This window comes from Lagopus muta, chromosome 22, assembly GCF_023343835.1.
Source record: "Lagopus muta isolate bLagMut1 chromosome 22, bLagMut1 primary, whole genome shotgun sequence".
Lineage (NCBI taxonomy): Eukaryota > Metazoa > Chordata > Aves > Galliformes > Phasianidae > Lagopus > Lagopus muta.
Window position 1 is genome coordinate 5,642,044 of NC_064454.1, and position 24,296 is coordinate 5,666,339.

The 24,296-nt window shown below is 62.8% G+C and overlaps 1 protein-coding gene across 16 annotated transcripts; it reads right to left on the minus strand.

The window, feature by feature from the left end:
* Nucleotides 1–68: 68 nt before the first annotated feature.
* On the minus strand, nt 69–23,262 carry PHLDB1 (pleckstrin homology like domain family B member 1). 16 transcript variants are annotated; one of them, XM_048968359.1, is made up of 25 exons: nt 23,157–23,262; nt 21,074–21,172; nt 20,196–20,319; nt 19,869–20,039; nt 17,036–17,161; nt 14,134–15,377; nt 12,245–12,478; nt 12,039–12,176; nt 11,817–11,954; nt 9,303–9,431; nt 7,833–7,988; nt 7,577–7,687; nt 7,227–7,316; nt 6,557–6,679; nt 4,948–5,103; nt 4,367–4,531; nt 3,915–4,031; nt 3,706–3,808; nt 3,355–3,399; nt 2,017–2,308; nt 1,396–1,486; nt 1,152–1,298; nt 781–1,000; nt 584–669; nt 69–482 (listed from the first exon to the last, which is right to left on the minus strand). In XM_048968359.1, exons 2-25 carry the CDS (start codon nt 21,131–21,133, stop codon nt 342–344), a joined length of 4,407 nt encoding a protein of 1,468 aa, XP_048824316.1. In that variant the 5' UTR covers nt 21,134–21,172; nt 23,157–23,262; the 3' UTR covers nt 69–341. The 16 variants fall into 16 exon arrangements, with proteins under 16 accessions (XP_048824316.1, XP_048824309.1, XP_048824312.1 ...); XM_048968352.1 differs by lacking the exon at nt 23,157–23,262 and adding an exon at nt 22,498–22,697 and having other exon boundaries at nt 70–482; XM_048968358.1 differs by lacking the exon at nt 23,157–23,262 and adding an exon at nt 23,018–23,139 and having other exon boundaries at nt 71–482.
* Between the last annotated feature and the right edge of the window lie 1,034 nt (nt 23,263–24,296).

Consider the following 24,296-nt stretch of genomic DNA (forward strand, 5'->3'; position numbering starts at 1 on the left):
CCACGTCGGGGAAAGCCGGAAGCCGGCATGACGGGAGCCGCGCCGCCATTGGCCGGGCACGCCGGGGTGGGCGGAAGCTCGCGTGACGGCGCGACGCGTGCGCGCAGCAGTACCTCCGCGGTGACAAAGGAGCGGGCCGTCCGTTGCCCGCGAGCGCCCCCTGGCGGCCGGAGGACCCCGCCCCTCCCCGGCCCCGCGCCGCCCGGTTTCACATCTCAGTGCTCTGACGCGTTTCCAGTAAATTGTTTTTAAAAAGTTAACATAAAAAACAAAAAACAAAAAACCCGCCCGTGGCCGCGCCCGCAGAGCTCTGTGCCGCCCGGCTTCGCCCAGCTCGGCCCTCAGTTCATGAACTGCGTGTAGCCCTCGGCCCCCGTGACGATGACGTCCATCCAGATGCGCATGGCCTCGGCCGACGGGGCCACCATGAAGTAGAGGCGGTCGTGGGTCTTCACGCAGAACGTCAGCGCGGGGTTGGGGCTCTGCAAGGAGAGTGCAGGGTCAGCATGGCAGTGGGCTCCCCTGGCCCCTCCCACCCACCCATATGCCGGGACACAACGCAGCAGCCACAGCCCGGGCTCACCTTAGCGGCGCTCCGGAGGTGGTCGTAGTACACCTCTTCGATGGCTTGGAAGTAGATGACACCTTTCAGCTTTGTCTCGTGTTTATCTGCCCCACGGAGAAAAGCAACGTTAGCAGGGGCATGGGGAAGGGATGCGGTGACAGCCACCTGGCCGTGGTGCTGGGGCTGAGCACTGCCTGGCACGCCCAGGGACTCACCCACGTAGTAGGAGACGGTGCGCTTCATGCGGTCAAAGACGAACCAGCGCTTCTTCCAAGACTTGATCTTGCCTCCCATCTTGACCAGGTAGCCCTTGCACATCTTCTCTGTCAGAATGACGTGATAACACGTGTCCACGCTGTGCCCCGAGGATTCGATGTGCAGCCGCAGGTCAAAATCCTCCTTACGGATGGGGAGGTACCGCGTCAGAGGCCGAGCCTGGGAAAGCAACACCATGCTGCAAACCTCGCTGTGCGGGCACAGCGCTGTGCACCCATCAGCACCACCGAGCCCAGTGGCAGGTCCCTGCCTGCGGAGGGAGCTGCGGCATCCCAGGAGGAGCTGAGAGCTCTGTCCCGAAGCCCCACACCTGCGAGAAATGTTTCTCCCGCAGCTTGACCTCCTTCTCGACCAGCTTCTGCCGGCGGGCCGTCTCATCCTGCAGCCGGCGCTCCAACTGCTCCCTGCGCCGGCGCTCGTCCTCCAGTGCCTGCCGGCGCAGCTCCATCTCCCGCTCCTGCAGGTGTAGAGGTGCTCAGGCTTGGGGACCCAATGGATCAGGGACACAGCCCCTGTCCCGCTCCCAGCCTGCTCCCAGGGGTACATCTGCTCACCCGGGTCTCCATGAGCCGGGACTTCTCGGCATGTGCCTCCTTCAGCATCTTTTCCATCTCCTCTATCTTCCCTGCGTCCATCCCGCTTGCACTGCAAGACAAGCACAGCTGCCATCCTGCAGACAACTGAACACCACTGGGTCAGTACACACCCACAGCATAACTCCTGCTGCCCTGCCTGTGCCAGGGCCTGGCTCAGCACAACTCAGCGCTGCTGGAGGTTCTCAGGAAACAGCAGCAAAGCCCCAGTGCTTGGCTGGGGCAAGGACAAGACGCTGGTCCCCATCCCTCCAACAGGGTGAGCCCTGCAGAGCTGGTGCTGGCAGAAGCTGCAGGTGAGCGTGGGATGGAGGATGGTGCCATGAAGGTGTCATAGCAGACAGCTTGCATCAGGCAGCTCTCATGCAGCACTCAAGCCCCTCCTTGCACAACACAGCAGTGATAAAGAGCCCCTTCACACCCCCTTGTCTCTGCAGTCAGGCTGCACCCCTCAGGTGTGAAGGGAATCCTGGCTCAGCAGGTAGCTACAATGCCTACAGCAAGGACTCTGGGCCAAAGAAGACACGCAGCCTACACTCCTGCACTGCTCAGCCTAGGGCCTACAGCCAGCCCCAGGATTACCTGGACATGTTATCAGGTGAGCAGGCTGAGTTGTTGCCTGTGGAGATGCTGGTCTCCATGCTGTCCGAGCTCTCCAGGCTGAGGGTGTCATATGCGTGGTCCAGCTCCTCGGCCCGTGGGCCCGCACCGTGGGCGTGGTGGTGATGGAGGATGGAGTGATGCATGAGCGGAGGGTAGGATTGGGGGAAGGGGGGCTGCCCGTGCAAGGCTTCCCACTGCGACTGAGCCTCGGCCGCTGCTTTCTGCTTCAGCTCTGCCAGGCGCCGCTTCTGCTCCTCAATCACCTGCTGACCTGCGCCCCGGGAAGAAGGAGAGAGCAGGTCGGCAGGCAGCTGTGGGCCTGCAGGCTCTGCTGGCTGGGCATGGAAGGACACAGAGCTGCTGCAATGGAATGCCGCACTCAGAGTTTGCCACAGCCTGGCTCAGGGCTGTCCTCAAGAGCCCGGCTCTGGCTCTGCAGCAGCACCATGCCTTGCTGAGCACCACATGCTCAGGAGCTGCACTCCTGGCTCAGCATCCATGGGAATGAAAGGGGTTGAAGTGGGGCAGGGGGGATGGAGGTGGGCTGCAGCCGTGGCTCTGGTTCGTGAGCAGTAGCACCTGCCAGGAGGAGCTGGGCCCAGGGCTCAGTGAGAGACTGTGCCCTGATGCTGGCCCTGGCTCCTCAGAAGGGCTGGGAGGTTCAACCCAGCAGCCAGGCCCCGCTGCGCTCACAGCTGCCAGAGCTGTGGCAGCTCCCCCAGTGCTCCTCTCCAGGCGCAGGGCTGACATGCGGCACAACCCTCCCCAGGGACACGCAGCAGCTGCTGTTCCAGGTCAGCACTTGGCACAGGGCCCTGCCTGCGCTCCGACACACGCGGCGATGGCAGCCAAGGAGCGCATGCGTCAGGCTGGCGGGAGCAGGCTGGCAAAGCATTGGCAGGGGAACAGCCTGGGATCGTGCCTGCCAAGCCCAAAGCCCAGCCTCTGGGAGCAGTAGCTCTGGCCTAAAGAATGCTGCAGAGAGGTGCTGGCCATGGCGCAGCCCTGCAGCATGCCTGCTTTCGCCTCTTGTCCCAGAGGCACTGTCTGTCCATGCAGCACAGCATTCAGGAGGATGAGGCAGGACCTGAGCTCCCATGTCCCTGGGGGATGTGAGAGCACTGAGGCTTCTCTTAGCTCCTATGTCGTGCAGAATGCCTGCAGGGGTTGAGGGGTTTGTCCATAAGCAGACACTGACAGCACCCTGGAGTCCTGGCTAGCCATGCCCCCTCCCCATCCACACAGAAGGTATCAGCAAACAGCCATGCTTCTGCCTTGGGGCTACTCTAGGCAATCCGAGCCGCTCCACGTCTCTACCTGGTACATCGCCTGGCTGCAAGGGCTCTGCTGGGAGTGGGTCGGCTGGAGATGCACCATCAGGCGGAGGGATTGAGGGAAGGGGAGAGAGGGGAAAAGCAAGAGACCGTGAGCAAGGCACTGTGTCCTGCTGGAGCCTGGCTGCTGCCCACAGGGCTGCCATGGCCCTGGCTGATCCCGCTGCCCTTGGCTGGGTGGGTAGAGACATAGCCAGATTCCCTCCTCTGCCAAGCTGTGCAGAGAAGCTGGACCACCACCACAGCCTGGGCTGCTCTGCGTGTCTGGGAAGAAAGGCATGCCCAGTGGGAGCACAGCCCCATTGAACTGCGGCAGTGTGGAGCTGGCACTCACCCTTCTGCTGCAGGGCCAGCTGGCGTTTGGTCTCGATGTCCTGCAGTGTGGCTGCCAGGTTGCGTGGCAGGCTGCCTGCATGGCTCGGGGCATGCAGGGGACCCTAGGGCAATACAGCATGTTTTAAGCACTACCCTGTGCACTCAGGATGGGGCTGGTGTTGGGCAGCAGCAGCCCTGCATGGGGCACAGCTCCCACCATGGCCATACCTTGGGCGAGGGGCTGCGGCCCAGCACAGAAATGTTGAGCTGTGAGGATGACGGGGTGCCACTCTTCATCCGAGGGGTGAGGGCACCAGTGTCACCCTCCATTTTGGCACGATAGACCTGGGCACAAAGATGCAGAGGTGAGTAAGGAAAGAGAGGCTGAAAATTCCCACATCGGGCTGAGAGCTTCAGCTCCAACATCGGTACCAGCTCCCACACCACTCCTGCCCTGTGCACGCTGTACATCCTGACAGTGCCCTCGCCATGGTGACAGCTGACGCACCAGCACAGAGTGGTGCTGGAGGAAGTGGTCCCACACTGCTGCAGGCTCCAGTATCCAGCTGAGCACCTGCCAGCTCCCCTGGCCCATAAGCCTCCCCCAGCACAGTGGCACCATACGATCCCCAAGGCCTGAGTTGTAGCCCCATGCAGCTGCAGGGGGAGCAGGGCATTACCTGGAGAGGCTTTTGAGAAGAGTAAGCTTTAGCTGGAAGTGGAGGAGGGGAAGAAGGAGGAGAGACAGGAGATGAGGTCTCAAAGCCAGCCATGACCTCCTGGTACCACTTCTCTAAATCAAGAGCTGGGAGCCATAGTGGGCCCCCTGGAAGCTGCTTCTCCATCTGAAGAGACACCGCATGAGATAGGAGGGACAGACAGAAACACAAAGACAGAGACACAAAGAGAGTGAGAGATCAGAGCATCACTGCCCTGTGTGGTGCTTGGCCCCAGGTAGCAGGGGCATGGCAGGCGAGGTACAGACCCCAGGGACCCTGGTGACCACTGGATAAGCCCTAGAAGCTCCAGGACACCCCTGCTCATCAGCAGCCCAGCACGTGCCGGGCAGAGCTCGGGTTGCTGCCACACAGGTAGCAGAACAGCAAAGGCAGCAGTGGGGCTGCAGCTCATGCCGTTGTTTGGGCTGTTTCAGCAGCACCCTGGGCACCTCATCCCTTTCTGTATGTGCCCCTCAGCCTGCTAGCACCTCTCTCTGCCCAGGGAATGCTTGGGGATACAGGGAGGGAAATGGGACACAAACCTCTGCGGAGATGGAGGGAGAAGAGAGAGCCGGCAGAGAAGGAGGAAGAGGAGTGCAGCCTGAGGATGAAGAAGCTGGAGGGGCACGGCCCAGTGGGGAACCAGCAGGGGCACTGACACTGCCCAGGATCCCTGAGAGCTGCTCAATGGTCACGTACTGGGCAGAGAGAAGCAAAGTGAGCTGTGAAGAAGGGCTGTGGGCCAGGACAGCCAGGCAGAGATAGGTACAGAGGAGCAAGCAAACAGCGATGGGGAGAAGCCCTCAGAAAAGGTATCAGCATCCCCAGGAGAAAGGGCAGCATGTGGTGACGCTGATGCTGCAGAGCGCAGAGCATGGACCTCAGACATCCTTTCTCCATTCCCTCATCATGCCCCCAGCCCAGGCAGCGTGCAGCATGGACAAAGCTCTGCTCCCCCCTGCTCCGCATCCTCCCTGCATAGGTGCAGTGACCACAGCCTGAGAGATCCCCAGAGCCAAAAGGCAAAGGGCTGCCACATTGATCTACCTGCTCCCTGCTCTGCTCCTGAGCTCTGCTCCAGCACTCAGAGGGCGAACCCTGCACGGAGCAGACAAGAAGTGCTCCCTAGCAAGGCTGGGTTGCTCCCACCGCTCCTCCCTGCTCAGCTGCAGCAAAAGAAATTGCCCAGCCTAGGGAAGAGGTGAGCTCTGAGCACTGGGTGCAGGAGGCGGCCACATGGCCAGCCCACCACAGCCCCAGGCAGGCAACCCGAGCATGCTCTAGGGCAGGTACCTCATTGGCTGCAGGGGGCACAGCAAGCAAGAAAGAGTGTTGAGCAGCAGCGGGAGCAGCAGCAGAAGCTTTAGTGTCCAGGCTGGAGCCGTATGCATTGCTGTAGAACCTGAAAACGTCAGACAGCCTCATGTACTCCTAGAAATCCACGGCGGAGAAGGAGGAGAGTTAGACCTATGTGCTAGCCTCATGGCATTGACCTCAAAACAGGAGCAAACCTCCCCATGCACACACGCGACCCACCGCTGCCAGCTGAACCCTTCCCTGCTTGCTATCGTCCCCTTCTGCAGCTACCTGAAAGCAGGGCTGGGAGTCCCAGCACGATGCCTGTCTGCTGCTTTAAATGCAGCATCACCACACGCTAGAGACAGAAGACTCCAGCCTGTACTGCCACGGCTCCATCAGCCTGAGCCAGGAGTCGCCAAGGTCCCCAGGCACAAGCCATCCATGGCAAGATGGCACCATGGCAATAGGAGGTGCCTCAAGCTGCCCCAGCACCACTGCAGGAAGGCAGTTCCTCAGCCAGTGCTAAGCAAAGGCGAAATGTGGGGCATCCACACTGCACCAGGATTAAAGCAGATGGCAGCAGCTCAGCACCAGCCGAGCTGGGTACAGCCCGGAGCAGGAGGAGCATGGCAGGGACAGGCAGCTGGTGTTACCAAGCTCAAGTGTCAGATAGCTAAATGGGGAAGAACTTGTCTGCACTGCCTCAGCTTGCTGCTACAGGGTGTGACATGCTGCCTCAAGGCATCATTAGGGGTCTGGCACCCACCCCATTGCCAGCAAGGATATCCATACACAGGCTCAGCCCGCCCTGCATAGGGCAAGCACGCAAGCACATGCAGTTAGTGCCATTACCTCTTGCATCTTGGGGTAGGAGTGGGCAGAAGGAGAAGCTAAGGAGGCAGCTGCTCCTAGTGGGGGACTCAGGGGCTTAGTTCCCTCCAGCAGCTCATAAGGCTCTGAAATATGGAGGGTTTCCTGTGGGAAGGCAAAGATCACATAGGCGAGGCACGCAGAGGCAGAAGGCTCATAGCAGCAGCAGCAGCCCACATGCCCAGGTAGGCAGTAGGACATTGAGGCACGAGGGCACCCCGCCATACAGGAGCAGGCTGGGAAGCACTGCAGCCCCAGCTTGGTCAGAGCCAGACTGGAAAGTGCTCTGCAGCTGTGCTATCCCCTCTCCTGAGGGCACCCCACCATGCCACCCACTAACAACACGTGCTGGCACAGGGCTCCTGCAGTCTGCCCAGGCTCCTGCAGCATCCCAGCAGTCTGACACGGGAGATGCTGCTGCTCCCAAGCCCACTTATGTTGCATTTCCCTCCCTCCCAACTTGATGTCAGTCCCTGCAGCCCACAGACAAGCCTGGAGTAGTGCAAGTGCCCAGCTTTAGACAGATGGCACTGGGAAGCAGAGGAACTGCTGCAGACATAAACTGCAGTGCCCCAGTCTTGTCCCTGGGGATGGGAACAGCCCAGCACACAGGAGAGCAGCTCTCAGGACAGTGCCCCATCTCCCCAGTTACCTCTTTGAGAGCTGAGGACATCTTTGGGAAGCTCCTGCCACCTGTGACAAGCTGGTACCGTCTCTCCAGAGACGCAAGCTTCTCCTTCTCCTGAGCACACAACAAGAGCAGAGAGAGGAGGAAGGTTATCATCATGTGGTGGCCAGGCCCCATCTCACACCTTAACAGCCAACCCCTGCTGCAAGAGGAGGCAGGATCCCCTCTCAGCCTAATCAGCAACATCTGCAAGGTGGGATGCTGCAGTGACCTGTGACCCCCTGGGAGCATTTTGCACGCTCAGGCACCCATGTTGCAAGCATGCAAGACCAGGGAGTGTGTGACAACCCTCTGGCCCTAGACGTAAGCCTTACCTTCTGGAGGAGCCGCAGGACATCGTTCCTCTCCTGGGCCAGGCGTTCAGCCTCCTGGGCACTCTGCAGCCGGATCTGGGCAGCCTGAGCATCCAGTGCAGCCACCCGCTCCTGGGGATGGGCAAGGGCTGAGCTGGCGGTAGGGGAAGCTTGGCAGCGTGGCTGGGCTGGGGACATGGGGTGCTACGGACATGGGGTGCTGGGAACATGAGTGCTGAGGAGCAACTCACAAGGGACTGATGCCCTGTGTCCCTACCTTCCTGCGGGCGATGCTGCGGTGGTACTCAGCCCTGCTCTGCAGGAGCTGCTGGCTCCGCGTCTCACGCTCCTCTTCCAGCCGGCTCTCCCTTTCCAGTTGCTGGAACTCCAGGTCCTCAAAGAGCTTGGTTTCCGTCTCCAGGGCCTCTGCTTCCTTCAGACACACAATGGGGTGGCCACTCACTCCCTTGCCTCAGTGCAAAGGTGGTGGAGGAGGCACTGGGCACAGATCCCATGGGATGAGCTTCTCGCAATGGCTGGGAGCTGCATCCAGATCAGCTGCTCCCACCTGATCCCATCCAGCCTACGGTGATGCTCTGCCAGGCTGCAGAGCCAGAAAATGCCCCGTGCTAGCAGCATCACCATTGCCAAGCAGCACGCAGGGAGCATGGCAAGCACCCATGTCACCAAGCTGATGGCAAATCCACCACAGACCAGCACCACAACAGACAAATGCCTTTGGCCCCCCAGCCTTTAAATAATGTGGCATCCTGGGATGCTGGCACTCAACTCAGTGTCTGCAAACACCGTCCTGGCAGAGCTCTCACTGCAAGAACACACTTCCCATGCCCCAGGAAAGGGACCACCACCACTCCATGGCCACATAGAGTGCAGTGCACGCAGGGCAGCTGCCAGGGCTCCTGCACACCAGGACCACTGAGCATCCCTGAGCATCCCATCACATTCTGCGGGCAGCACCTGCTATCACCCAGACCCATGTCAAATGCAGGAGCATCCACCACCAGCCTGGAAAGGGGACGCAAGCAGTTGTGTGCTAGAGCTGTGCAGCGAGGGCTGCTTCAGCCACAGACTGAGGAGAGCCAGCAGCTACCAGAAAATACCAGATAATGGGAAAAAATGCTGCAGACCGATGCTAACATAAACTGACAGTGCTGTGTAAATAAACACTCGCAGGAAATAGCTGGAAGCACACACACACAGGGACACAGAGCTCCCTGGCGCTCCCCTCTCGAGAAGCAGCCTGGGGACGGCACCCTGGGAGAACAGGGACCAACTTCCACAGGCAGTGCCCAGCCGGACACACGGACACAGCGACGCCTCCACACCTCAGAGATGCTCAGCATCTGGACGCAGAGCACTGCAGCTCGTGGGCAGGCGGGCAGGGCACAGCCCGGCTCTGTGAGCCCACGTGTGGGGCGGATCCCATTGCATGGGGTCAAGAAGGACCCCAGCAGAGGACACCACGCTCAACGTGGGGCTGTGCTGCGGGGCACATGGCTCCTCCTCAGCATGCTTGGGGCAGATCCGTGCTCGTGCCCTGCCCGGTCCGGAGCCAGCACCGTGCCATGGGGCCGGGTGAGCAGCAAGCTTACCAACACGGCGCCAGCCTCCTCCGGCCCGGCTGCGATGCTCTCAGTGCGGCCCCAGCTGCCAGGGAAGAGCTGGCCTAAGCTGGAGCGGAGGGAGGTGGGCCATGGTCCAGGAGGGGTGGGGGTGAGACACTGACCCTTCGCATCTGCTCCCGCAACTGCTCCCGCATTGACTCAGGGCAGTTATCAAGGTGGCTCTTCGACTCATTGTAAAGCGCCCGGAGTTTCTCTAGCTCCTTCCTTTCAGCATCAATCTTTGCCCTTTCCTAAATTAGGGGAGAACAAAACAGAACGAAAACAAAACAAAACAAAACAAAACAAAGAAAAAAAAAAACAGAAAAGGGAAACAAAAAAAAAAAAAAGAGAGAAAACACACTTCTCAAATCCGCGCCATGCAGAAGCTGCAGGATTAGACAGGGGTCAGCCAGAGAGGGGCATTTACCAAGAGACTGAGAGAGCAAAAGCCGTGAGAACCCTGGGCTGGGCAGCGTTACAGAGGTTATGACCAGCCCTGGACCTCTGTCTCATGTTTCCATGCCAAAGACTTAAGGACAGTGGAAAGATCAATGTTGACCTGGCTTTGCAACTTGGGTTAAGTCATCCTAATCCTGCACATTGCCATCAAAGGACTCCAGGAGCTGCCAGAGGCCCTTGCTTTACCACACAGCCATCCTCACAACCACCACCAGAGCCTTCTGTTAACGTGCCCAAAACCCAGGATGCTGCTGGCAGCCAGAGCAGCTCCAGTGCGGCGGCGATGTGGCTGCTGTGCATCTCTGCAGCAGCGTGGCTGCCTGTTGGGCAATAGGAGACCAAAGTCTGTGCTGTCCTTGTGGAGCTGCTTGGGCTGTTCTTCAGCACGTTAGTGGCAGGGCAGATGCACAACAAATGCTTGTTTCTGTCCACAGTCCGTGCAGCCAGAGACACCCGGCTGGCAGGGCACCACATGTAACCCCAGTTTGAGCTGCTGAGAGCAGGGAGCACAAAAAGGACTGGGAATCCCAGCTCTCTGTCCTGCAGGCTTTCTGCCAGGACAACCCCCTGGCACATCAGACTGTGCGCTGCTGCATTTTTGTGCATTGCTCAAACAAGGAAAGCCCCATCCTTGCTGGAACATTACTTAGAAATCCTGAAAATTCCTGCAATCCTGGGAAGGAATCTTGTCCATGAGTATTTTGCCTCAAGGTCTTGTCTCACAAGCACCTTTGCTCACTTGGGCTTCTACTGGATTTGCTGCTGCCCAGCATTCAGGTAACAGTGCTGTGTTGTCTGTGTATGTGCCTACATCGTCCCCCTCTGAGGACTGTCTTTGCACACCAAAGCAGCCACATCTCAGTGGCAATGGCTCTGGTGGCACCAGCATGTCCCACAGCTGCCCCTGCCCTTCTCCCACTTGGCACTGAAGACACATCCCTGGAGTGGTGCAGGATCCCCCTACCCCCTTGGGGAGCTGACTCCTGCTCCCTCCAGCACAGGAGCACAGTGAGCCGAGGCCATCCCTCCCTCCTGGGCACAGATGTGGGGGCAAAGTGGACAGAGGATGCAGAGGTGGATGGGACATGCTGCTGCCCCACGCTCCAGACCTGGCTGTGAGTGGGGAGAGCAGAGGTGTCAGAGGTTAGTGACAGAGCTCAGAGCAGCCACTGTTAGAGCCAGTTAGTGCAGACTGAATAGGAAAGCAGGTGGTTAAGTCAACTGAGACTCTTGGAATGAGGCTTCTTTTTGCTCCTCTCCTAGCGCTGCACAACGCAGTCTTTCACTAGAGAAAACGCCTGCAAACGGTCAGAAAATCAAAAACAAACCACAAATCCCCAGCGCTGCAGCAGTGCTGCTGGGTGTGCTGGTGGCAGCTCAGCCCCACACGGCCCCAATTGCACACAGGCACTGAGCAATGCACGTCGGGGTCTCACAGCCTGAGACCAATCACAGGGAGGCGAGACGTGGTCTGCCCTCCCACCAGGACTGCAAAAAGAATCCAGGCCCAGGAAGGAGCAGCAGGAGCACACCCTGCAGCCCAGAGCTGCTGCTCAGCATCCTGCAGGGAGCTCCTGGCCAAAGCTGCAAAATGCTCAGAAGAGAACAATCCAGCCACCTCTAGCATTACAGATGCTCAAGCAGTCACCACCACTGTGTGTGACCAAAGCATCCCCGCGGGCAGCAGAGCCAGTGGGCCTGCTGCAAACCTCAGCTTGCAGGAAGGCTGTGAGCTGGGCAGTGCTGAGGCCTCATGGTCAGTGCTAGGGCAGCCCTGCAGCACCGATCCTGACAGTGAGACTGACAGCACATCCCCAGCATCTGCCTCTGCCCTCCTCTGGCAGGGCTGAGGGACACCACGCCAATACCAAGCACACAGACAGACAGAGCCCGGCACAATGTGAGCACAGAGAGAGGAGAGAGAAAGGCACTGCCAAGCTCGCTCGCCCATTCCTCTTCCTCCCTCTCTGCACAAACACTGGTGCTCCCATTGCACATGAAGACACCTGGGAAGACCTCATGGAGCTGACACAGCAGCTGTCACCGAATGCCTCTGCAGAATCCAGCCACATGTTCCAGCACGGGAGAACCCCACCAGCGTCATCCCTGCACATGGGCACCAGGGCAGGGGACAGCATGTCACAGCCCCAAGGGGACAGCCCTGCCTCGGGGCTCACCTTGTCCCGCTCCTTCCGGATGCTGGCGTCCAGGCCGGAGAGCTTCTCCTGCAGCTGCTGCACCACCTCCTGCTCCTGCTGCAGCCGTGCCACCTCTGACTCCCGCTCACCCTGCAGCAGCGCCCTCTCCATCTCTGCCTGGGGTGACACAGCTGTGTCAGCATGGCCGCTCCAGCCCAATCTGCTACCCACTGCCCATGTGGGTGCTGCCCAGACCCTCACCTCTCGCGATGTCTCCTGCAGCTGCTGCTCCAGCTCCTTGACACGGCCTTTCAGCTCATCCAGGCGGCCGAACACGCAGGCTCGCTCCTCTTCCAGCCGCTGTGCCTCCTTGGCGCGTGGGCCCGCCAGCTCCTCGTGCTGCAGAGGGAGCAGGTCAGCACAGCACAGCACAGAACGGCTCAGCCCGGACATCCCCATCCCCTCACCTCGTGGTGTGTGCTCTCGGTGCTGCTGCACTCTTCCTTCAGGTTCTCTTCATCCGACCTCTCCAGGCTCTCCCTCTGCCGCAGCACACCCAGCTCCTCTGCGGCACGGCCCAGCCCTGCTGTGCCCCTTGGTGCCCGCCGGCCGGCATCCGTATGACCAGGCAGCAGCTCAGAGCCGTCTGTCTTGGTGTACTCAGCACAGAGGTTCAGGATGGTCTCCAGGCGCTGCCGCTCCTGCAGGGAGGTTTGGTCAGAGCAGACCTGCAGCAACCCATCCCAGTGCCCACAAACGTCCCTCACCAGCACGGCTGCCTGCATTGCTGCAGGGCACAGGGATCACTGCTGTGCCCAGGGAGGGGACGCAGTGCCCATCTGGCAGCAGGGCACATACACACAGACCACAGCGTGACGTGCCAGGACCAACATCCCCACATTGAGGAAGGAAAACTGTTTCTTGGGGAACGTTGGCTGCCAGCAGCTCACCACAGCCACAGCAGCAGGACTTGGGGCACTTCCCTGTTTCCCAGCAGCATCCCTGTGTGTCACCCTGCCCTGCGTGTCCCACTCCCACGCACCCCAGATCATCACCACCTCCACACACTGGAAGCGCTTCCTCCAGCTCTGGGCACATCGCCCGTGTCTGGAAGGTCCCAGCTGCCCTGATGGATTTCCAGCACTCTGCACACCGGGGGCTGCGCTGCTCCATGCCCCAGTCCAGTGCACTCAACCAGCCCTGGGCAGCAGTCAGAGCATCGGCCTGCAGTGCATGTGGCATGCCCAGGGCTGGAGACAGACTAATTACATACAGCAGCCCCGGCTGAACGCCGCGCTGCCTCTGTAAGGGGCTATTTGTAGGTGGTGATTCAGGCTGTCTGCCTGCCGTGACTCAGGACTGAGTAAACAGGGCTTCTGCTGCCCGTGCCACAACATGGGGATGGGCAGAGGGCAGGAAGCACCCAGCAGGGTTCTGGATGGCACCTGGGGAGGTGAACACAGCCAGGGCATCTGCAGGGCATCTCTAATCCTCAAGGGTGCGGGCTGTGCCAAACCATCAGCCCAGGGCCCTCCCTGGGGAAACACAGGCGGTACCCCACACCAGCCTTGGGCAGCACTGGGTGCAATGCCGGTGGGGACACACACGTATCTCCTGCACTGCACAGCCCAACTGGGTGAGCAAGGGCCAAGCTGTGCTGCCCTGGCCCCAAAGAACACTCCCCTGGCCCAGCTGCCCCCACAGTCCCTGGCTGCTCCCAGCAATCCACTGGGCAGCAGGGAGAGACAGATGCACAGGGCAAGCCCCACCCAGGCAGCTGCTCGCTCTATAAAAACTCTATCCCCGTCCCTAAATATAGAGATGCAATGCCCACAGAGCCTCCCAGCAGTCGGCAGCCGGGAACAGCATCTGCACACCACGCACAGGCAGCCACCGTGTCCCTGCTGAGACGCAGCCCTGGCAAGGCACGCCTCACTTTGCAAACCCAGGGGCACTAAAAATTACACATCCACAACCGAAGGCAGCCGTAAGCATCAGAACAGCACTGCCCCAGGCTGAGCCTGCAGATTTCCCTGGCTGCTGCAAGCAGAGGGGCTTGGTGCGAGGCAGCAGTTCCCCGCACACCAGGGGCACCAACTGCCACTCCAGGCCATAATCTCTCCGGATAAGCTCGAGCCTAGGAGCCTGTTCACATCATTCACAAGCTGCCGTCAGCAAAATCCCCGAGAGAAAAGGCCTACATTTTGAAAACAACAGAAGCTCAAAGCCATTTGCAAAGAGGCCACCTCGCACTCGCCGGGGCTGCCCCCGGCCCCTCCAAGCCTCGGCTCCAGCTGCCAAATCCGGGTCAGGACCCCCTCCCACAGCCAGCAGCCCCCCGCGCCCCTCGGCTCACCAGGCGCTCCATCTCCTGCTCCCGCATCCGCTCCTCGCGCTGCCGCCGGTGGTACTCCAGCAGATCGTCCTCGTTGTCGCTGATCTCGGTGATGCTGTTCTTACGCTCCCGCACGCCCGCCGGCAGCCGCACGTCCCCCGACAGCTTCCTCTGGGCGCGGGGGCTCTGCCGGGGCGAAGGCACGGCCAGGGAGCCCAGGCTGTGTGCGGGGCTGAGGCAGGAGCTGAAGCTGGGCCGGCGTGCGGACGGCTCCGTTGACAGCGGGGACGAGGGGCTCCCGGCCCTGCTGCTCCTCCCGCCCGCGGGGCTCGGCTCCTCGTGGCCCTTGCGCCTGGTTCGGGGGCTTCCAGGAACCTCCCTGCCCAGCCGGGGCTGAGGGGACGGGGCATCCGGGGCCGCCCGGGGGCTGGCGGCTCGGCGCGATAAGGACGGGCTGAGGGGCGGCAGCTCCCGCATGCTCTCCACGTTCCTCCGGGCCGCCCGCGGGCTCTCGGGGGGCTGCAGCCCACGGCCACTCTGGCTGCCGTGCGCCGGTCCCACGGCGTCCGGGAGAAGCCTGGGTGCGGGCTGACGGCCGGGAGCGGGAGGGTCCCTCGGCTCTCGGAAGGGGCTGGGCGGCCGCTCCTGCAGGGCTGCCCGAACCCGCGGCACCGAGGAGCCCAATGTCCGGGGGGCTGCCCGGGGGCTGCCGGGCGGCTGGGAACGAGGACTGCCCGCCCTGTGCTCTTGGAGGGGGTGCGGGACCGCCGGGCTGTCCAGGGCACCCCGCCAGGCGCGGGGGCTCTCCGCCGACCGAGTGTCATTGGGGCCCCCGTAGGGTGGCGGTGGTGGGCGCTGCGGGGGGGGCTGCACGGCGTGGTTGTAGCTGGAGGAGCGGAGCGGCACGACGGGGGGCACGGCCGGGCCCTGCTCCTGGCTGCTGGGCGAGTGGCTCGTGTAGCCGCCGCTGCTGGCGGGCGAGGAGAGCGGGGAGAAGGGCGGCGAGGCGTTCTCGTAGCTGGAGCCCCCCGAGGCGGCACCGGGGCTCAGCGGAGGGGACAGGAGGCAGCGCCCACCTCCGTTCACCATGGCGCAGAGCGGGGACTGGCCGCGGGACGGCGGCTTCTTGCTGGGGGACGCCGGATCCTCCAGCACCAGCGAGTCCATGATGTCCTGCAAGTCCTTCTCGATGGAGCTCACCAGGGAGTTGTGGCTGGGCTCCCGTGCCGGCAGCTGGCGGCTGCCATTCACCAGGGCTTCGGGCTCTGCGGGCAGACGTGGGAGGGAGGGAGTCAGAGTGGGCAGGGGCACCGTGCTGCCCTGCTCCTGCAGCTTCTGAGCAGCGCAGCTCTGCAGGCAGCCCCTCACCCAGCCCAGCTCCGCTCCACTCTGCCTTGCAGGGCTTGCAGAGAGCACACTGATGGGGCAGGAGATTGAGGCTGGCACCCAGCTGGCAGACCAAAGCTCAGTTCACTTCCATTAAACTCTCCCTCCCCACAGTGCAAGGCTCCTGCCTGCAAAATCATACTGTGCACAGCCAGCCAGGAGGGCACAGGCATGCTGGCATGCAGCCTCCCTGCCTGATCCCGGCCCGAGGCCGTGGTGTGTCTGGACACAGCTCTGCGTGCCACCGATGTGCCTGTCACTCAAAGGACATGCTAATAACAGCAGTGGCTGCTCCTGAACAGTGTCACCACACTGGCATGGGGCAGCACCACATCGGTAGATCTTGAGCTGCCACAGCAAAACAAATAGGCAGCAGCAAACACCAGCATGAGGCCTGACACTGACCTGACCCCTGCTTCATGCGCACCAGGAGTGCATCCCTGCTGAGAGAGACACCATCAGTCCCACGGCCCAGGTGGGACCCAGAGCAGCAGGCATCATCTCTGCACACGCAGTCCTGCCTGATATCACAGGTACAGAGATACAACCAGGGACCAGAAGGGCAGCAGCTGTGGGCAGCTGCAGGTTGCTCAGGGGACACAGCACCTCCTCAGGTTCTTACTCCCCGTTCCCAGCTGTAGGACCTGATGTTTTCCCAGCCCTCAGCACTGTGCACATGGCACAAATCACACCATGAGTTCACAGCATCCTGCCCTGGTGATAATAAGCAGGGTGCAGCTGCACAGACCCAACAAGCACCAGTGTCTGGTGACTTCCAGTACCCACAGCATCCTGTGCCTGGCACCAGCTGCCACTGGGAAAGGGCAGGGGCTGTCCCAGCACCAAGCAGGTCCCTGCCACCTCCTCAGTGGGGAGGGACTACACTGGGAGCCAGACAGCAGCAAACAGTGCTGCTGAAAGCTCCAGCTGTGTCCTGCTCAGGGATGCACAGCCATGGAGACAGTGTGGGGATGGCACGTGGGAGCTGCCAGCCTGGATCAGCACAGCGCCTGTCTCATCCCCCCCCTTGGAGCCAGGCTGGAGGCAGGGACCTCATGCCTTACAGACAGACACAGCGAGATAAGCAGCTGCTTCAATTAAGTGCTGCAGCCAGGGAAACGGCCTTCACAGCCTCCTTGTAGCCAGCCCTACATGTAAACAGCAGCTCTCAGGCAGCAGGGGGGCCTGCATGCACCCAGCAGCCCTACACTCCTGGGCTGAGCAAGGACTGAGAGCTCTGTCCCAGTAGCAGCACAGCCCCCAGACCCACACACAACAGGGGGCTTGGGTTGGGCAGAAACCTGTTACACTCTTCCCAGGCACCATTAATAATTAACAGACATCAGCACAGCCACCAGGCTGAGTCATCAGCCAATGAAGGCACCACAGAGCATCCATGAATGGGCATCACAGGAATCCAGATCCCACTGTTATGACCTTGCACAGCACTATGCTCCCACCCGTACCCAGGAGAACTCCAAACAAGGAGACTCCTAACATCCCCACAGCCCCACCAGGATGAAGAAGGGCCACCTACTTGCTGGCAGTCCATAAAGAGCCGCGGGGCTCCTTCCTCCTGCTGGGATCATGCTCTTCATCCACTTGGCTTCAGCGGGGTGGTTGAAGCGGAGGAAGGTCGCCTGGCCCAGGCAGATGGTGCACCCTGGGGAGAGAGGGGGTTCAGCACCGGGGTGGGGGGGGCACGGCTGGAATCCAGGTCACTGCCCGCCATCCCCACAGCCGGGTGCATCCCGCACAGCTGGGGCCACGCACAGAGCAGGGCTGGCAGCACTCCAGTGCCGCCGCCAGCTGCAGACAAGACAGCTCCTGTCCGCTGTAGGAAAATGCTGCTTCTTGGCCCAAACCCGGAGCCTTCGCAGGGAAGGCTGCCGATTCGCCATCAGGGAGGAATGTAGGGACGGGAGCCAGGCTGCGCCAGCCCCAGGGAACAGCAGCAGAGGCTGCAGATGGTCCCTGCTGAGCGCAGGCGGCTCAGACGCTGCGTGTCGCTCCCTGCACGGCTGCACGCTGGGGGACCGGCAGGGCAGTAGGGCCGAGTGGCACAGGGAGGGCAGCAGCCCCACTGAGAGCTGCATTCACCGCTCCGCCACCACCTGGATGCAGCTCAATGTGCAGCAGAGGAAAGTGCTGCCCGCACCCGCCCTGCAAGGGCTGTAAAAGGCGACTCTTCACACACACCGGTGTGTGAAGACAATAGCATCCGGAAGCCACGGTGCCAAAGTCCCACATGTGCAGTAAGCGCAGGGAGCTGGGAGCAGGCAGCACACAGCCAGCCGCCTTCCCCACGGGGCTGCTGCCAGCCAGCACCACGCCGGCGGTGCGAGGCTCCTGCCTGGCAGCCGTGTTGCCGACACACCCCACTTTGAAGCGCCTCCAGGGCCCCAGGGAGAGGCTCACTGCTCGCTGTCAGCTGAAAATCCCTTGCTGGAAGGGATGCATTTTTTGGAGCAGCTGAGCTGGCAGCGTGCAACCCAAGTGCAGCCCCAGCCTCAGCCCCAGCAGAGCAGGTGGGTCCGGATGGAGGGAGCTGGGCTGGGAAATCCCCAGGCAGGCAGCGGGGAGTGGGGGAGCGTGTACAGAGATCACCCTATGCCAGCTATGGTGGAGCAGAAATAACAGGAGAGCACGTGCTGACTCCAGGTCCCACCAGGGAGCTGGCAAAGAGCAGCCCTGTGTGACACCAACACACAGATCAGCTCCAGTCAACACAGATTGCACCAGGTTAAGAGAAGTTCTGCACGTGTTGGGTTCAGCTGGCAAAGCCTCTCAGCACACCAATGCGTCCCCGTGCAGATGGGTCTAACTGACCCATGCTTTTCCAGGAGCTGCTCTTCCCAGAGCAGTGGCCACCAACCTCCTGCTCCGCGACCCCACTGTGCCCATCCCGAAGGAGCTGTGTGTGCTGTTCAGAAAGTGTGGACACGGGGATGTCAACAGCACCCGCACCCATCGCCCATCGGGTCCTTTTCTCCTCCACTCACGCGGCTCTCATTGTTCCCTTGGGTGACCCGCTGCAGCACGCGGTCCCCCCGAAGCACCCAGCCGCCTTCTGCGGGGGGTACGAGGGAAGATGCGAGGAACATCTTCACTCTGCAGCAGCAGCGGGGCCGAACGGCCCCCGCCCGGCTCCGGGGGGCTCCGCACCGGCCGAGCTCCGCCGCCAGCCGCCCCTCCCCGCCCGGCAGTGCGGGATCCCCCCCGGCCCGCGGCTCCCAGGCCTTTGTGCGGCTTCCCCGCCCCGGGAGCGCCTCGGATAAATCACCGTCGCTAATGAGAGGCTGTCAAAGGAGCGCAGGATCCGGATTTCTAACTCCGGCGCAACCCGACACCGCGGGCGATGAATGAAATGGCGGATGGAGAAAGTCTGAAAGCAGCCACCGCTGTCGGAGGGGCCGGGCTGCCCGGAGCCGACCCCCGCCCGGAGCCCCCGCCCCGGCTGCCCGCGGAGGCGCGGCGCCCGAAGCCCGACCCGGTGACAGCTCGGCATCGCCCTCTCCCCACGGCCCGGGCCCGACAGACCGATGCAGACAGATGGAGGACGATAAACGAGCGAGACGGCGCTGGCCGCGAGGCGACGGGCGGCAGCTCCGCGGGGCGCCGGCAGCCCGGGGCCGCCAAACAAAGCCCAGAACCGGCGCTGTTCCCTCCGCCCCTCCCGGCGCCCTCCTCGCTGCGCCCCCCGCCCCTCCGGGCACGGATACGCGTGGCCGTCCCCCCCCACCGCCGCGCCGCGCCGCGCCGCACTCACCGAGCCCGAGCCGCCCGCTGGCCGCAGCCGCCGCCCGGGCAGCGGGAGCCGCGCACCGGACCGCCCCGGGGAGGAGCCGCACGGGCGGGGCGGCTCCGCGGGGCACGGACGGCACTCCCGGCGCGGCAGCGTGGGGACCCCGGGACCAGAAAGAGTGATTCACGGACAAAATGGGCAGGCACGGAAAATGTGAGAGCGGCCGTGAGGAAGCCACCCGCTGCGCTCTGCGTCTCGGCGCTGCCCGCGGTCGTGGCCGCTTGGGGTCCCCGCTCCTCTCCCGGGGACCGCCCTGAGCTCCCCCCACGCTCACGGGGTGGCTGTGGAGGGACGATGGGGTCCAAGCCCCTACAGTCACACAGGGCCGTCTGAGAACCCGGGCCCTCTGCTCCTCGCAAACATCAGCAACAGGTCTTGAGATGGTTTTCTTCGGAGCCAAGACAACCCCCGAAATGTACCACACCTCCAGCCAGGAGCTGCGGACGCGGGACAGGCAGTGGCAGGATGGTTCTGGAGACCTGTGTGCTATCTGATGGCACGGCCGTGTCCAGGACGGCCGGATCCTGCCCAGGATCTGCTAACAGGGATCTATCCACAGCCCTACCTTGAGTGAGGCGCGTGGGCCGCTGGATCATCACACCGTCGATGGTGCAGGCATTGTTGCAGGGGTGCAGGGTGAGTGTCCCTCGCACGTTCTCGATGTAGCAGTGCTCGGGTGCCAGGCCAGGGCCCTGCAGGACGATGTCCTTTGCAGCCGTGCCAATTGTGGTCCTCCCTGCAGAGAGAGAGGCTGAGCATCCCCACTGTTGTGTGGTGAGATGGGTTCCCAGCCATGCTCACAGCGATCCTCCAGGAGCCACCCCAGGCAAGAAGCAGCTGCCTGGACTGGGGTGCACCCAAAGGTGGGGATGCTCCAGCAGTCAGCACTCACCTTCCTCCAGTGGCAGCAGTGTGATAGCAGTGCTGAGGCGGCCGCTGCCCAGGCTCACCAAGTGCGGCTTCTCTGTCTGCACCTTCAGCCCTTTGCCTGTGTCTATCAGGTCCAGGGGGCTGTTCTGCAAGGGTCAGAGCAGGATAGGTCAGTGCTGTGTAGCGCTGTGAGCAGGGGCAGCCCTCACAAGTGTCCTGCTGGGCCCTTCCTGGAGCAAGCAGAGACAGAAGCTGCCTCTGTTCCTGCTGTGCCCTGCAGTAACAGGTCATAAATATTTACAGGCTCCTTATCTTTCCCCACCACAGGATGAGAAGGGAGGGAGGGGTGCACATAGCACCTGTGGCAGCAGCCTGCTCCTTTGTGCTGCCTGCTCTGGGCCGCTCTGTGCAGCACCTCTCCTGCAAGCACCCATGTGCCCCCTAACCTGCCTGTGTGTGTATGGTCATGTAGACTGAGGGGTGGAGGCCAGGCAGGACAACAGGATGCAGACAGCCCAGGACTCCTTCCCTCCCATGCTGCCAGCCCTGGGGAGCTGCAGCAGGAGTGTGCCCAGGTCAGGTCCTGCAGGGAAGATCCCCGAAGCTTGGGCTGTTTCTAAGAGGATCGGAGGCAGCAGCCACTTAGCTCAATTGGCTTTACTGCAGATCCTGTAATAGGATCGGGGTGAGGAGTGGGTGAGGAGAGCATTGCAGCAGGGCTGGTACGGAGGAGAAGGGCTCCTTGCTGCACTTCCATGCTCCCACAGACGTTCAGTATTGCTGCAGCCAGAATTCTTCACCCTTCCCTGCATTCTCTACCACCAAGGCAGGACCCTGCCACACACTGGGGCAGTGCTGGTGGGCACGACTCGCCCTGCCTGCCGCAGCCCTGAGCCTCACCTGGATGATGGTCTGCACCCTGCGGGTTGGGCTGGTGGTGGTCCTGCTGGGAGCCTCCATTGTGTTCGCACGGAGGTGCCTGGTGATGTCAGGCACGGGCTGGGAGAGACAGAAGCATTGGTATGAGTGCCCGTGTGGGCACAACTGTGCAGGGCTCTGGCTCTGCTGCAGACCCTGTACTCAACTCCTGTTTCCAGCCTTGCAGCAGCTGCCCAAAGCTGGTGCACATCCCTGCCCAGCAAGCACAGGCTCCAGCACCTTGGAACACCCGCTTGCATGCTAATCATACGAAGCAGCCACCACGCTGGCACAACTCCACAAATGCTGCAGAAAACAGACCCCACTACACACTGGGAGTGGTCGACAGCTGGGCCCTTATGGCCACAGGCAGACATAGCAGAGCAGCATCCAGCTGTTTGCAGCAACATCTGCCTCCGCGCACAGCAGCTCACAGTGCAGCCCAGCACACCCACACACGCCTGATTCCAGCACCCAGCTGCATGCCTTCATCCCCATCTCTGCACAGGCCGGCAGCAGCCAGATTAAGGGGTGCATGAACTCAGCGCCGCGTCCCCTCCCACCGCCAGCACCCAGAGCCAGCGGGGCAGCAGGGACACAGCTGTCACTGCCCACCCCTCTGTGCAGCCCGGGACTTTCTGGCCGCGCACTCTGCCTCCCACCCTAACCCCAACCCGCTCCTGCCCCTCGAGGGCAGCCCCCAGCAGCAGGCCTGGCCCCTATGACGCACAGACACGGCACAAGGCCAGCAGCCACCCACGGCCTTCCTGTCCACAGGGAGGAACGCGGCCCATGAGCGGCAATTTCCCTCGCCCGGCGCTCACACCGCTTGTTGTGCCGGGACGCTCTGGTTACTAAATTTACCGTCTGCTCCTCACGTCCCTCCCTTCCGCTCAAGCCTGGCTGCATGCAGCTTAACCCTTCCTGGGCAGGCTGGTCCCACCATGGGAGTGGGCTCATCCTGCGTGGGACCCCGGGGCCAGCTGCTGCTCACGGTGACAGGGTCTTCTCCCTCCCGGCCCCACAGCCTGTGCAGAGCAGCTGAGGCACGTGGGGTGCAGTGTGAGCCCCGGGCTCGGCTCCCCGCAGCATCGCTCACAGTGTCCCAGGAGGAGAGGGACAGCACTCCCAGCCCGGCTGGCCCTGAACACAGCTGTGGGGGCGAGCGGGCAGCTATTACACACCACGGAAAAAATGAAATGTTGGAAAACAGCAGGCGTCAGATTCAGGGCTGGGACGGAGCCCAGATTGCTCCGCTCGATGCGAGGGCTCAGCGGTGCTGCAGCAGCACCGCACAGGAGGGCTGTGCCAGCTGACGGGCAGAGCACAGGCACAGCCCCTGGGTACTCGGGAGCAGCTCCACGCTCCCTGTCGGGTGCAGACACAGAGCCTCCGCTTTCCCTTACCTGCCACCCGGTCCTGGTGCGGGCGCTGAGCGGGAGCCTCTGCCGCAGAGTCCCCACTGCCCCGACATGCTGGCGGGGCTGCCTACCGCTGCTCATGGGCAGGGGAGCCACGCTCCCCAGCATCGTGAGACCCCACAGCCTACCCGCAGCTTCGCCAGCGCCGAGGCCCCGATACGATGTCCGGAGGAAAAGCCAGCGAGGGGCTGGGCTCCGGCATAGGAAGGGAGCGGAGCCAGGGTGGGATCCTGTGCGGGTGTTAACCCTTCCCAGCACGGAGAGCCCCGCCGTACCAGCGTGCAGCTCCCCGGGGGGGGGATGAAGGGGGGCAGCCACAGCCACGCCGCCCCCGTTAGGATCTGCCCCCACTCCCGCCAGCCACCTGCCGCACGACCCTACTCGACCCCGCTGCCCTCAGCCCCATCACCCCCCGTTGGACCCCATCACGGGTTCCAGCTCTCCCCGTCGCCCACCCTGCTTGGGACGGCTCCTTTCCCCCAGCAGCGCCCTGCCCGTTCCTCACCGGTTCCCGTAGAGGAGACGCCCGCCAGCCCCCGGCCCTCCGCCTGCAGCGCAGCCCCCCGTCCCGCGCAGCCCCGCACACGCAGCCTTAGGCAGAGGAATGCGGGGCGGGAGTGCGACCGCCCCGGCCGGCGCCCCACCTCTGGCGCGGACAAGGCGGCCTTTCTTCTCCCGCCGCAGCCTGCTAAACACGCCGCTTGTTCCCGCCGTGGGAAGAGGCAGAGGCAGCAAATGCCAAAGGGTCGGGCTCAGTTACCGTCAAATAGCAAGCAGTCCCCGTGCCCCCTGCGTGCAGGGCTGCCCTCGGGCTGGCGGCTCCCGGCACGAAGACAAAAGTCCCTTTCTTCCCCGTGCAGGTCCGGGGCCTCACCTGGGCGGACGCCGAGCCCCGCGGCCCCTCCCGCCCGTCCCCACCCAGCGGGCTGTGGGGTGACCCCACTACCGCAGCTGCTTACAGGGGAGATCGGCCCACGGCTGCACGGGGGAGGGCACAGCAGAGCCGAGCCCTGCCCGCATGAAAACGGGGCCGGGGGCAGCCAGGGCCCGGCCGCAGAGGAGTGCCAACCGTCGGGGGTCCGACGGCCGCGTGCGGAGCAGCGGAGCGCTGCGGGATGGGACACAGCAGGGGACTCTGCATTCTCCCCGTGCACCGCAGTACGGACCTCGCGGGTCCCCGTCTTCTTCCTGCGGTGCCTGAGGGCTCTGCTCGGGGGGACGGGCACCGGGCAGCTCTGCCCCACCCTGGGGAAGCCCGGAGCAGCCCCTCTTGCAGCTGGGCCCGGTGCTCGACGTTCCTCCCGGCCGCTCGGATGAGTCAGGGGAGGAAACCGCGCAGCATCCACAGCCTCCGTCCAACTTGGCTGCCTGCTCCCACCGCAGCTGCTAACGCGCTCAGAGAGCTCTCACCCCTTCCCACACCCTCTGCCCCGGCAAACATGCAACCAGCGGCCTTCCCCCCACAGCTGGAGAGGGCGGAAGCAGGGCGGGAGGGGGTAGGGGGCACTCGGGGCCGTCGGGGCGGGGGGGCCGCCCTCAGTCCGGTGCTGCCCTTCGACGCCGGTGTTCTGGGGCAGCTCATCTGGCGGAGGTGCGGGAGGAGAAGGCCGCCAGCTCCGGGCAGCGAGTTGCCCCGACGGTCCCTGCGTGGGGCAGCCCCCTCCCCCGCCTCCCTTCCAACCCCGAGGGGGTGATGGAGGCCGCATAGCGGTTGCTGGGGTAACGCAACGCGCCCCGCAAAAAACATCGGCATAAATCATCCGCAAAGACATCTCCTGCGGGAG